The sequence below is a fragment of the Galeopterus variegatus genome, unplaced genomic scaffold (genome assembly GCF_000696425.1).
Source record: "Galeopterus variegatus unplaced genomic scaffold, G_variegatus-3.0.2 Scaffold378, whole genome shotgun sequence".
NCBI classification, from domain to species: domain Eukaryota; kingdom Metazoa; phylum Chordata; class Mammalia; order Dermoptera; family Cynocephalidae; genus Galeopterus; species Galeopterus variegatus.
In genome coordinates this window covers 565,242-580,098 of record NW_007726489.1, presented here as the reverse complement: position 1 = coordinate 580,098, position 14,857 = coordinate 565,242, and the positions used below count along the sequence as shown (strand labels likewise).

At 39.4% G+C, this 14,857-nt stretch overlaps 1 protein-coding gene across 1 annotated transcript in view; it reads right to left on the bottom strand.

The window, feature by feature from the left end:
- The window catches only part of LOC103586802 (inactive heparanase-2), a gene marked incomplete at its 3' end in the record, with an annotated part of 226,462 nt that overhangs the window by 101,518 nt on the left and 110,087 nt on the right, over window positions 1–14,857 (bottom strand). Inside the window, exons 4-5 of the mRNA XM_008568134.1 lie at window positions 6,349–6,455; window positions 793–907 (exon numbers count right to left, since the gene is read on the bottom strand). Coding sequence (XP_008566356.1) covers window positions 793–907; window positions 6,349–6,455 — 222 coding nt within the window. The remainder of the gene's footprint in view (window positions 1–792; window positions 908–6,348; window positions 6,456–14,857) is intronic.

Sequence of the window (14,857 nt, the reverse complement as noted above, 5' to 3'; positions counted from 1 at the left end):
TTAAAGGAGGTGGAACTGGGTCATTTTGAAGAGGAATCCCAGCTCTGAAATTCTATGAATTGATGAGAGGAGTCTAACCTTTCATCATGATGTCTATGAAAAAGGATAACCCCTGTAACATTTCTGATAAGCATAGCTTTCCTGGTCTAAGTGGGATTTCTCTGATTGGCCAATAAGGTCACTAGACAAACCCAGATCTCTGCTTTTGCCATTCTACTTTATTCTTATCTTTACTTTCCTAGCGAAGTTGTTCTGGGAAAATCTCTTCATTGTCACATAGGAATCAACATCTAAACATAAGTGCACTTCAGCCACTCCCCAGGAGATGGGTTCTTACTCTATCTGATCTTGGCTAACAATCCCCCCATCTGCTTTCAACATGTTGCATTTGACATTAAGTAATGTCTTCTATTAGCATTAAAAGAAAACAGTCTGGAAAAACTCACTCTAAAGCAGAGTTCAAACAGGCCACAAGTAGATGGGGAATCTCAACTGCATCAAGATTTGTTAAAATAATAGTAATAAATACATTATTTATAAATGTATATGTGCATATGCATATATATGCAAGTGTATGTGTGTGCATATAAAGATATGTTTGTGGATAGGTGTGTGTGGTGAAGCCAAAAATCTGTGAAGTGGGTCAAGTGAATAATAAGAATGCTTCTGCCTGATTTATGAAATTAACTGGTAACAAGAAGAGGAAAAAGATTCTCCTAGCGTAGAAGAATGCATGATCAAAAGAACTGAATGATCCGGAAAAGAAATTGGGAATCTTTATCCCATACTTACTGGTAATGGGTTAAAATTCTGGTCCACGAGGTGATTGTATCCGTGGTCAAAAAATGAGTGCCGTATCACAACATCAATGCCCTGATTGGCCAGCATTCCTAAAGTGTTCAACCATCTAGGGCCGAGGAAAAAAGCTACATCAATAAATTGCTTTTAAATAGCATATAACAAGCTCTATAGAGATTGGCTACAACATGCACACCAACCACTCACCACTAAATTTACCTAGGACCTTAATATACAGCTGTAAGAGATTATATAAATTGCTTTTAAATAGCATATAACAAGCTCTATAGAGATTGGCTACAACATACACACCAACCACTCACCACTAAATTTACCTAGGACCTTAATATACAGCTGTAAGAGATTATAGAGATCATCAAATCCAGCTTCTTCATTTTATAGGGAAAGAAACAGAGGTCAAGGGGAGTAAAATGAATTGTCCTGGTCATAAAATAGTTTGTTGCTAATGACTTACCTTTTACTCCTGGAATACTAACAAATGAACACCTTAGCCAGTTTTAAGTCTAATGTCCTCCCCACTTCCCCTCCTGGCCACAGAACATACAATCATACAAGCACACACACTATACTATACATCCCACCACTCAAACTCCCCTGCTTGCACTCTGCCACTGTACATGTACTTCTTATGGGATTCTAACCCACACATTCCTATGACCTATGCAAGAGTATTCCAGTCATTTGTGCCCCTCATATATTACCATCAGCAGTCAATGCAATAATAATTTTCTTTGGCACTATAATTAACTATTCAGAAGTTCGCACATGTGTTGCAGTGGAGGACCTGCATTGCTCATACACTTATCGTGTACACCACTATGCCAAACACCCACTTTCCTGGGTATGTCATCCCTCAAAAATACTGTCCTCTTGGTTCTTACAACACCCACTGGTGATTCTGCCTTCACTATTTACACATTCAATTCAATCACCTTTTCATGTATTTGTTTGTTTTTCTCTCTTCCTACTTCTAGACATAGGGAAACTTCTAACTGTAATAATATATGTGTAATAAATGCGACTCAGAGCTTCAGTCTTCTCTGCATAAGAAACAAGCATTTCACAATCTATCCCAAGCATATGTGTGTCCAGCTTTATCTGTCATCTCCCTTCTTCTCTCACCCTAAACCCCATTCCCCAGAGGTTCTAAGCCACATAAAACTACTCTTGGCTACCCCAGCACACCATACTTTCTCATACTTACCTGAGTTTTTATACATGTTTTCACTTCTGCTTAAAATACCCTTCCTCTCCTCCTCTATACCACCTATTTTCATCTGGCAAATTGCTTCCCATCTATTAACCTCCCACTCAAGTTTCATCTCCTTCTAAACTCTGCTGCCCAAGCCAACAGCAGTGTCTGCCTCGATAGTTCCCGAGAACTCTTATTCATACCCCCTTGCTAGCCCACTGAATGATAATCACTTGCTTATTTCTCTACTCCCCCCCCCATTGGTTATGAGCTCATCAAGCATAGACACAATGTTTGAGTTTGTAGCAAAACACCCGTCACAGTGCCTGGCAGCATGTATGTATTCAATACTCTTTGTTAAGTTGAAATTTATCTGGATAAAATTAGATTCTGGGAAACTTTGAGTCTCACCATTCAGCAAACTAGGGAAAAATTATGCAGAGTTATGATTTACCAAATCTGAAAACATATAGAGCTCCAAAATAGTGATTTGTAGAAGAATTAAGCTTTTTTCCTTGCTGGAATAAAGAGCATTGCTAATTTTTAAATTATGAATAAATATTATCATGTATATTTTCAAATCTTTTTCACATTTACAATTATACTTTATTTCCCTAAAAACTGACAAATATGTACTGACAAAGTAACCAAAACAAAGCAAAACAAAAGGAAAGCAAAACATAAAAACAAAAGTTTTAAATAAAAATAAAAATATGACTATAATATAGTAGAACTTTTTGTTCTTGCTCAAATTGCGACATCGTGAACCAAGGAATTGAAATTGCTTTTGGAACATTACATGGCCAAGCTACATGCCTTTATTTTTTTATTAATTTGGAAAACCTGTGAAGTCAGGATAACAGGTTTAGCTTTTCCTTTGGCCACTGAGGCACAGTATTAGATAACTCATCAAGATATGTCCTGTGGTAGAGCCATAACATGAATTCTGGGCTAATGTCTTCTAAATCAGTGGTCTTCCCACACTGAAACAGCACAAATACAATAGGGTCTATATCTAACAAGTATTTATCTATAAAAAATGAATATGTCTTATTCACCTTTCTATCCTTATGCTATTGAGTGAATGAAGAAAGAAAACAATGCATAAAAGCGTAATCACATCTACGTGAGCACCTACATTGAACAACATTTGGATATCTATACAGGATTGTATCTTATCCTATTTGTTCACTCATTCATTATTTATTCAATAACATTAATTAATCAACCATAAATGGCAGCCGTTATTCTCCACATTGAGGATATGTACAAAAATGCTTGTGTGGCTATGTAAGTCATTGGTAAAGCACTGGGTATATAAATACCTATGTATACACAGTTCCTACTTGTGACCTCTATAGAGCATAGCATAGTGACCTGCATAGAATGTACAGTCATCAAATACATGTTAATTAGTAAGCCTGATTTTTTTGTTAGTATATGAGAACTTTTCGAAGAAACTCTAAAATAAGAGGGAAGGATGTGCATCCTTCTGTCCAAACTCACATCCTAATATATCCAGGATCTAGAACATTCAAAAATGACAACGGCCAGAGCTGCTGCTTCCCCATGGCTTTCAGAGCAGGATGTTTAGTACTGAAGTTATCTTCATCTTTCTCCTATAATAACGAGCCCTCTGGATGTGGGAAATAAATGGTCTTCCAAGACTCCCTTCTATGCTCAGGTAGAGAAAGTTGGTAACATGACTGTGTCGCACCAAGGATGCTACTCTGGCCCTTATTTTCCATTCTACGAAAGTTTCTTGGATATCTACTGTGTGCCAGACACTTCTAGGTGCTGGAGACACAGCAGTGTGCCAGGGGTGTATTTGTAGTGCTCCAAAGAATCCCAAAGTCCTGACTGGGAAACACTACCCGTGAATACTTGGTAGCAGAGAATTCTGATATGTCTATGCATGTGTATGTGTCTTAGTGAGCTCATGGTTATGCGATACATCGATCAAATCCTGGAGAAAATGCATTTTTTTCAATTTCTTGCTACCTTCTAGAGCTTCCTTATGCATGTGTATGTGTCTTAGTGAGCTCATGGTTATGCGATATATCGATCAAATCCTGGAGAAAATGCATTTTTTTCAATTTCTTGCTACCTTCTAGAGCTTCCTAGAATGCTTTACTTCCCCCCATCCCCCAGCCCCCCAGAAGCAATTTATGCCCCTTGGAGAACTGGACTCAAAGGGTACATTGCTGGGTGCTGCTAGTGGAGTTGAGACCAAATGTGTGACAAAAAGGTAACAGAGAAGACCAGGAGCAGAATGAACTAGTTCCATCTGATCAGTGTCAACCAAGCATTGGGCATCTAAATTACAACCCGAATCTAAACAACTACGTTTGTCTGTGTTTTGCAAAGTGAGTGCAGGGATCTATGAATATTTGGGTGATGTTCATGAAAAGACAGGTCTCTGCTCCAGCTTCCTCCATGAAGGTTATGACATTTCTCATTTCATGTCATTTCCTAAAGGGAAGAATGCTCATAAAAATACTCGGTACAACTGGGCTGCTTGCTGGGCCCTGCAGCAGAGTCCTTTGATGATGGCTGAGCAAAAACCATTCCTCTGCTGTTTCCAAGGGGTCCCCTGCAAGTAGTAACTGCAAATCTGGCTTCTTACCCTTGCTACAGGGCTCATATTAAATCAGTAGGGACAGTATTTTTGAGAGAAGATGCACACCAACATTGTATCAAATACCACCTCACTCCATTTTATTCATTGGAACCATGCTTGTTGGACAACTACTCTGTGCTATACAATGCTAGATGATGAGGATACAGAGATGGAGGACACAAGGTATTGCCACGAATTACACTGACTCATTATCTTCATCTGCATTTGCCAGGATTCCATCTGTAAAGGCAATCTACTTGACTGGCCTGATTTGTCCTTCACAAACATATTAAAGAAGCTGCCTCAGTGAAGGGGAACTGCATCTGTATAATTAAGAACAGCTTTTAGTAGCAAAACAAAGTAGCTGAGGGCAAAACTGCAGTTCTTAGGAGGACATTGCTCAGCCAAAAAACCAGGGCAATAGCACTATACCAGACCAGGAACAAGTCACTTGGTTAGTCCATGGTCCTGAGGGGTTAGTCCCTGCCATATGATACTGGCAAGCCAGTCTGAGGCCCTTATGCTTCTGGCTTAAGATGACTGCAGTAGCCTTCAAATTCATTTTCCCATCTCTTTCAAACTATTGTGCACACTATTGCCAAAGCCAGAGTTTTAAAACATATGTCAGATTGTATCTCTCTCCTCCTCCAAAATCTTTAATGGCTTGCCATGAGTATAGAACAAGGCCTCATTTCCTTTACCTGGTTTTCAAGACCTTCTATGAGTTGGTGGTAGATCCCCTCCCTCGCCTCAGCCCTCATTACATCCCTGCAGATAGTGAGGCTGTAGTAACATTAATCATTTCCCGTCCTCTATGCTTATGCCCATAATGTTTCCTTGGCCGAGAATGCTCCCCTCTGCCATCACTACCACTTTCCTCCTGTAGATATCAGACTAATCCTTCTATGTTCCACTCAAATGACACCTCCTCCACAAGGCCCTTCCTGATGCTCCCAATCAGAGAAATTCTGTATTCCTTTGTATGTCTATCACTTTGCTTTTGTAGATAGACCATGTATAGAAGAAGAGGTGGTCCACTGCAGTGGTAAAGAGGCTGAGCTCTGGAGAACACTGCCTGGGTTTGAATTTGAGCTCTACTACTAACTAAATAAGTGCTCTTGGGCAAGTGACTTCAACTCTGTCTTTCAGTTTCCTCTCCTATAAAATGGGGATAATAACAGCATCTATTTCACTGGGTTGTTATAAAAACAATACCATTGACTTCACTGGTTGTTAACTTGTTAAATACATATAAAGCACTTCAGAAGTGCTTGGCACTATATAAAGGTATTGTTATTACTAAGGCACTTTTCTCCCACAGCTTTACAATGTAGTTATCTCCTATCCCAGTTCCTCCAATCACATGTTTCTGGAGGTTAAACACCATGCCTTATAGTTACCTATCCTTCCAAGACTATGGCAAAAATTAGATGAGAAAATGTATGTTGTTTTCACCATGTTTTGAACTGCAGACGTTAAATAAAGCTCTTATTACTACTATCATTGCTGTTATTACTACTACTGTTATCTTTGCTCTATGATGCTTGTGCCAGACATTTTAGTATCTAGAGAAGGCACTAATCACTGCTCATTGAATGACTATGGACATTCACAAATGAATGCCTCACCCCTGCAATGGGCAAAAGAATGAGCGGTGTCACAGTTTTACTGTTCTTTTCTGAAAGTCCCTGGGGATGAAACTGCAAGTGTTACTCACAGGAATCCTGCAGCATAGGAATCTGATAGATTGTTTGTGCCTCCAGTTGAGGTGGTCACCACACCTTCAAGCCAAATCTTCTTTCCTGGGGTGTAGGTATTAACCACCTGTTCACACAACAAAAGTAGAAGGGGATAATGAGATTTTAAAAGCTATTTCCAAGTGAGAAGCAACACACACTCCCTTAAGGAAATTTCTCTGATTCTCTGCTCCTGGGTGGTCATAATATGTGCTTTTTCCATGATGATGTACCCAGTACAGTGAGTTGGCATACACACACACACACACACACACACACACACACACAAAAGCTTTATCATGGCACATATGCACTTAGAGAAATTATCATTTTTTTCTGAGTAAACCCAAGTGACAATGCGACAGAACAAGTGCATATCCTAAGACATAAGCTGACTGCAACACCCTTCACTGGAAAATATAAATTGTGTCATGTTTCCATATCAACAAGTATTGAGACAATTTTTTCAGTACTCTGTTATGGCACATCTATGATATGTGCACTGTCCATGCGTCAGAAGTCATGAGTCATCAGAGGGTAGAGAGCAATGTTTGGAAGAGGTATTTTATAATTATCAGGACATCTACTTGCAACCATAGTTTGAAAATAACTGCAATAAATGTAAAAAAAAAAAAAAATAAGTCACTGACCCACAGGTGATAGACCCTGCACAGGGAGCAGCTGCATACCTTTCAAGCAGAGGCAAGCCTCTTGTCAAAAGGTGGCTCTCTGAAGTTTTGAAACTGCCCAGCCCCTCTGATCCACAAGTTGGAGACTGGCCAAACTATCCAGATCAGGGTGCAGATACTCTGGAATGCAATCTGCCCGTACTTATGGGTAGTGGTGCATGCTGGGTAGCCCATGAAAGCACAGCCTGAGTCTAAGACTTGTCTACAGGTAATTCATTTGAGAAATAAAAACAAGGAGCAGGAACAAGGAACTAGGGGATTAAAACAGGAAAGAAGGGAAAACCAATACAAGTATGCATTTTCAAATTGACAACCACTGCTGGCAACATGTACTCAGTCTCACAGGGATCTTGGTGAGAACCTTATAAACTGTCTCAGAATTATTTCCAGGAGGATACAATCAGAAGCATTTATCCCTTGGCTCCTGTCCTCAGAAGGACAAGAATCTCCTTTTGACTGCTAACCCCTTCTGCTTTCTACCCTCTCCCCAACCCCTTTTATGTGTGCAGGCCTGAGAGCTGAGTACGTCCCCTGAGTATTTCATGTCTCTGCCGCAAAGAAGTCCCAGAATAGGACGTGAGAGGTGAGTACTACCGTACTACACTAGCACGACGCTGGCTGCAGCCTGCACACCGGCCTAGCTCTGGTTGCTGCAGTGATGACTAGAGTAAAAGGTGGAACTGGGAGAATGCCACTTATGCACGAGAGGGGCTGGATAAAGAAAATAGCGTATTTGGGTCTTATGGCCCACCATTTTTTCTCCTAAACATAAATACCAAAGAAATTCTTCCTCAGGTCTCAAAGGAGACAAGTATGAGTATGTCATTGCTTGTGGCAGGTGTCCATTGCTGGAGGAATGGAAAAATAAAAAAAATGGTGGATACATATTATAAAATATCATGCAGAAGTTGGAACAATAAATTTCATGTTATAAGGTGGATGCCTAATGATTTCCTATCAAAACTCTTGTAAAATTGTCCTTGTTTGATGAGAAGAATGAGCAGGGACATTGTCATGATGGAGAAGGACTCTGATGAAGCTTTCTGGGCGTTTTTCTGGTGAAACTTTGGCTAACTTGCTCAAAACACTCTTATAATAAGCAGATGTTATCGTTCTTTGGCCCTCCAGAAAGACAACAAGCACAGTGCCTTGAGCATTTCAAAAAACTTGCCATGACCTTTGCTCTTGACCATCCACTTTTGCTTTGACTGGACCACTTCCACCTCTTGGTAGCCATGGCTTTGATTGTGCTTTGTCTTCCAGATCATACTGGTAAAGCCATGTTTCATCTCCTGTTATAATTCTTTAAAGAAGTGCTTCAAGATCTTGATCTCACTTGTTTAAAACTTCCACTGAAAGCTCTGCTCATCTGCAGCTGATCTGGGCACAACAGTTTTGGCACCCATTGAGTGGAAAGTTTGCTTATCTTTAGTTTTTTCAGTCAGAATTTTGTAGGCTGAACCAATTGAGATGTCCATGGTGTTGGCTACTGTTTCTGCTGTTAATCATCAGTCCTCTTCAATTAGGACATGAAGAAGATTAATCTTTTCCGTGTGTATGAGTAAGTGTACTCGTATGTGAGAAAGGATCATGAAAACTGTGGTATGCAAACCAAAGTTCTGTTATTTCTATGAGCACTTTGAGCTTCATTCTCCTCATCCATAAGATGGAAAAATGCCTGACAGGATTGTGTTAAGGATCCCATTTGCTTCTTCAAAGGATAAATAACATCAGGCCAATCACAGGCAGATCCTGAGAGCTAGTGGGAAGAGGCACAGACCTAGCAGATGAACATTCATGTGAGTTTCTCTAATGCGATGCATGAATTCAGAGGAACTGATGCCAAATATTCTTACAGTTCAGTGGTAGGATTCCGAGCTACCATTTATGATCCAAGTAAGAAATCTTTATTTACTTTTGTATTCATTTCTTAACAGAGTGCCTGGCACAGAGTGGGTACTTAACTGGAGATTGTGGTGCTCTAGACACACAAAGAAGTCAATGCAATTCTAAACCTGCCTTTGCATAAGCTTACAGTAAACTGCCACTCTTTAAGGAAGTTACGTGACCTAAGAAAGGGCAAATGAACTGGCCAAAGAATTGGAAGCAATATGCTGATTGCAAAAACAACCTTAGATATCAGGAAAAATAAAGGCATATTATGAAAACCTATAACAACATGAAAGATCTAGATAAGAGTAATAAGTGTTTATTCACTAAATCTCAGGCTATCAGGCCTGAGGTCTCCTCCTTTACTTCAGAGATAAAAAGGGGAATCCTGCTTTGCTTAGCAGGTAATTTATATATGGAATCCAGTAACCTCAGAAGTGGTAAAGGCAAATTACGGTCCAATGTGACTTGGATACCAGAAGGATTTTATGAAGTATCAAGCTCCTTATAATGTTCTGATACTGAAGATAAGTGACCTTCATGTGTTTCCACCACCTATCCCTTGAGAACATTTTCTATAAGTACTTATTTGGAGGGTGACATGCCCAACTCAGAGAGGCAGTTTGTATGAGATGATCATATTTCAAAGGGAGTTCAAAGTCTAGCTCCTTTTAATGAGGACTTGATTCCAGAAAATGGTTGGATTTATAAAAATGCTATGTACCCGGGACCCTTAAAGGACATAGATGCTGCATAAATAAAAGTTAATCTGAATTCTCTCTGACCAGCAGAAGATTCAGAATGAAACAATCCAAAATGGTTGTTATTGGTGAGGTAGCATTGAGTAGCAGTTAGAGCATGGACTCTGGAGACAGATCGCCTGCATCTGAATCCTGGTTCTATCGTTTACTCACTGTGTGACCTTGAGTGTGTAACCTCTCTGTGTTTCAATTTCTTCAGCTGTAAAATTAGAATAATAAGAATATCCACCTCAGAGAATTTTATATTTTAATTACTTTATATTTGTAAAGCACTTGAAATGGTGTCTGGCATACAGTAAGCACTAGAAGTGTAAAACCAAAATGTTAGCTAGACCACTCTCCTGGTTCCAGACATATGAGATTGTGTTTGAATGAATCTAACATTAGAGTTGGTCACTTTTCCTTCAGACATACCACTGGTGATAGGTAATAGCCCAGATGTATGCTAAGCAGCGGAAAAGGCAAGTTTAGAATTTAAAAATGCACATGGCTAATTCACATAAACATAATTAGCATTCATTTATCCACTCTCAGCACTGGGGTAACTCCTGTCAAGCCACATGAACAAAAAACACACCATGAGGTAGAACTTTGATACAAAAACTAAACCAGATATATGAAATGTTTTGTGGGGGAAATATTCCTATAAAGTATTAATGTTAAAGGTTCTAGGAGTAGTCAGTACAAATGGACAAATATTTTCTAAACGTTTACTGTTTGGGACATGGTGGGAGGCTTGAGGAACTGTGAGTCTTCCGTGAGAAGAGAAGACCATCATGGTGATGTGTGGTGGGGGTATGGATGCCAAGTCTGGGTACAGGCTGGGCCTAGGGAGGAAATCGGCGTGGACACAAGAGGAAAAAAAAAAAAAAATCAGGAGAAGCAGATGCAACCAGCTGCAAAATTCCCTTAGAAAGCAAAACTCTAAGAAACTGAGGGCTATAGTTCAACACTGTGGTTTTCTGAGTAAATATGATTCTCCCTGTGCTGAAAGAGGGAGAACTGGAGGACTTTGGAAAGAAAAAGGGTACAGTTCCTGGTGAGAAACGATGTGCCAGTGAAGAATATTTTTAAGGGATACATTGGGGAGGGAAGTACGAATGCTGAGATTACTTAAGTGAGGGTAGAGGGGAGCTCAGTTGTGGGCTCCCTTTCAGCTTCCCAAGTAGACTTCAGCCCTGGCATTCATTTGGTTAAGGGAGCCTTGAGGCACCCACAGCTTAGGCCAGCGGCTGCTCAGAATCCCTGAGCGTCTAGAGGCAGAGTGGTACAAAGAGAAATCCTTCCAGCTTCCCTCCCCTCACATTTCAGGGTCAAGGTCTGTCAGGATAGTTTCACGTGGATACGCTGAGGAAGGAGGGGTGAGAAAGAAGAGAGAGGTTAGGGAAAATGGCCCTGATTTTTTTTTTTTAGGTTTTATTTTCCCTACCACTTTGAATTAAAAAAAGAAAAAGAAAGAAAAAAAGAACAGTGAAAATAAGAAAATAACCATTCATGTGGCACATTTTCAAACCTGGGCTTCCTTTTCCTGTATTTCTTGATATCCTGCTTCCAAAACTGTGATCTAAGTCTTTTAAAAAGACTCCTGAGAGCTTGGCTTCAGCCACTGGCTGTGCAGGAGATGGTAGCCTTGTAGCAGCAGACATGTTGTTTATGGTTATCCAAACCCAACACCTTCCTTAATGAGAAAGGAAGCAATAAAACAGGAATAGTGGACAGGCCAGCTGGGCTAATCAGCCCGGGCAGGAGGCCCACCCTCCAAAAGAAGCTGGAGTCCATTAATTCCAGCATCTCATCTACTTGGAAATCAACCTTCCCCGGGATTTCAGGAGAGCAGTAGCTCTTCAAGTACCAGAACTGGTCTTCTATATAGTTTGTTACAAAGAGCTGAGTAGCTTCAGAAAGCTTCTTCTACCTTACCTATACACAGAGCTCTTCTTAGGGATACCCTTGCCTCTCTGCTGTCTTTATTACTCATTGTATTTATAAGTGGTCAAGGTGAGAGGTCAGAAGTGTTCCTATGTTTCTTTCCATCCTTCTCATGTGTTTTTTGACTCTATGCTCACTAACTATATTGGAAGAGAAAGGGATGATAGTGATTTTCTACTCTCCATCCTCAATGTCCCTTCCCAAGGTCTGGATCTTATCATTTCTTCCCTGGTCTTCCTGCCTCTAATCTTTTCCTTCTCTAGTCCATCATCCACTCTACTGCCATTTGTTACCTTGACAAATCCCTGCCCAGCTTAAGAACTTTCAATGGTTCCCCATTGACAGCTGCAGTACTCAATTATTCGTGCTCACAGAGAGGTCTGTTGGGTCAGTTGGGAGGTGTGTGCTACAAGTAACTTGTTTCTAACAATACTGAAAGCAGTGATTTGGGAAATGATTTACTTAAAAATAAAAAGAGTGGATTCGAAGTTGCCATAATAACGTCCTTTTTATTCATCAAAAAGAAAATGTCTGAAAGGTATGAAATGTTTCCTTAACAGGGAAGTAGAAGCAAAGGAGCCAGTAACTGCACACAACCCATAGTTTATTTTAGCTATTTGTCTGTGGGAGTATTTTAGACACAGTGGAATAAAATTGAAAACCACTGACCCATAGGATAATATGCTAATTGCTTTATTTAACTTAGGGAAGTAGAAGCAAAGGAGCCAGTAACTGCACACAACCCATAGTTTATTTTAGCTATTTGTCTGTGGGAGTATTTTAGACATAGTGGAATAAAATTGAAAACCACTGACCCATAGGATAATATGCTAATTGCTTTATTTAACTTGGTATCTAAGAGACACTTCATAACCACCCCTCAGCTACCTCTTCTCCCATCCTTCCTCACAGGACCTATGGTTCACCACACAGAATGGACTCACTACTTTTCAACTACACAATGTTGTTTTAATTTTTTACTGATTACCTTCGCCCCTTCCTCCCCCTCACATACATTGGCTGATAATTTTTTCAAGGCTTATTTTAAATGTTACTTCCTCTGTGAAACTTTCCTCAAACTTTCAGAAAGTTAATTCTGTTGAACCGATCTCTGGCCTTGACCTTATTATACTGAATTGTAATTTTCTATTTTTTCCCTTTTTGCATGCCAATTACTTTACTTATTTAAATAGTTGCTAAATACATGAGAGATAATATTTTACTGATGAAAAGACTAAGTTACAGAGAAGATAACTAATAGTCTCAAGATCACAAGGATAAACACCAAATTCTCACAATTCTAGCTCAGGGCTCTGTTCACTTTCTAACTAAACTTTCCTGTTTGAGGAAACCCACAAACTTCTGGTTGACTAAACTGCCTCCATATTTAACATGTCTTTCTTAGGTTAGATAAGCCAAGCTATTCTGAACTCAGTTACTCCCATATCTCATCCCATTCCTCTTGATTTATTTCTTCTGTCTAATATATTTCCTGTCAGTTTTATTAATTTTTTTATGTATAGTTTCTTTTTATCATCTCCCTGTTCCAAAGTGCCATGTTTGCCCATTTTCTTTTGGTATCAGATCAATTTTTAATTTGTGGCTTCTGTTTCTGTGACATTTTTAGGATTTAAAATTGCATTCTCTGCTCTTTTAATCTAAAACCACAGAAAAGCAATCAAATGTAATTGTAACAAAATATAAAATTAAAATAAGAACATACACAAAACATGATAAAGTCACGGGGGGAGGCAAGGAAATTATGATGAGCATATACAAGAAAATAAGAAAGAAAGTTTCAGAGAGTCACAACACAATGACTGCATTCAAGGATAAGTGCTAGTGGAGAGAGAGATTGGAAAGCAGCTACATGCACACAAATCCCTCTTCTTCCCTTTCCCATCCTTCTCCCTGACTAACCAAGCCCTCAGGCTTACTGGACACTTTACCTCCTACGAGTCATAGGCTCCACCAGCCTCCGTGGTAATTTTACTCTTGCTCAGGACAAATCATATAATCATTCCACTTCCATGTTGAAACACTGGAAGATCACCTCAAGCTGTCTCTTCCTTCTGAGGAAGCTTTTTGCTCCAAACAGAAATTTGTTCCCAGGGCCATTCCTCCATCTGCCCATGGGTAGAAGATACCTTCACAATGTCATTGCCTTGCACATAACAGGACCTCGCTATACATTGACTAAGAGCTTATGCATATGAGACATATAAAAGGAATCCAATGGATGAATGCAAGTCATACCCTGAAAAGCCTTGTCCTCTTCCATTATCACTTGCCTAATATCATGATACCCAGCTTTCATTCAACTCTCACTTTTAGGACACCCACTGCAGATTCTCACTGATTGCGAGTTCAAATTGATGTTCTTTCACCAAGAGCATTAAGTATTCCTTTTTGAAAGCCTGCCTAATCCTTGGTGATTAGGAATATAAATACTACATGGGTTACAAAATAAATGTTAGTAAGTGTAGGAGATGCAGATAGTGTCATGGATAAGTGTGTGGATCCTGGAGTTAGGTGGGCCTTGGTTTGAATTCTAACTTTACTACTTAGCAAACTCTGTGGCCTTGAGCAAATTACTGGTTTTTTCAATGGATTATTAATATATGATCTACTCGATATACAGCATTTATGACTCAAAAGGTAATAAAATTACTATATTTCCATAAGTTAATGATATATTTTCCAAAATTTAATGCTTTTGAAATGAGAATGTTTTTCATAATCAGTATCAAATGAAACTTGCCTGCTATTTACCCTCTCCTCTCCCAGCCATTATTAAATTTTTTGTGCATTTTACAATTATTTGTGTCTAAGAATCAAGGAAATATTTGTGTCTAAGAATCAAAGAAATCCAGGTTCATGGAATGACAATGATTTGAAACATTGGAGTTCTCTTGTGATAAATATACTTTTGAGTTCAATTCCCCCATAATATTATTAGTGTCTTATACAGGAAGGAGAAAAGCCAAAGTTTCCCTTAGATCATATTTTCCTCCCTGCAGATGCACAGCCAAGTGGGGTCACAGAGGCTAATTTACGGGGAAACTCATGGAGGTTAAACTTCCAGCTCTCCGTTTTCACAGACATCTACCAATGTCCTGGAAAGTGGCCTTCCAAAATTGTCATTATGGTAAAATTAGGTTAAAATTGCAAATTTGGCTTTTTTTTTTCTTAAAGAGGTCCCCATTGTATAAGCCTTAGGT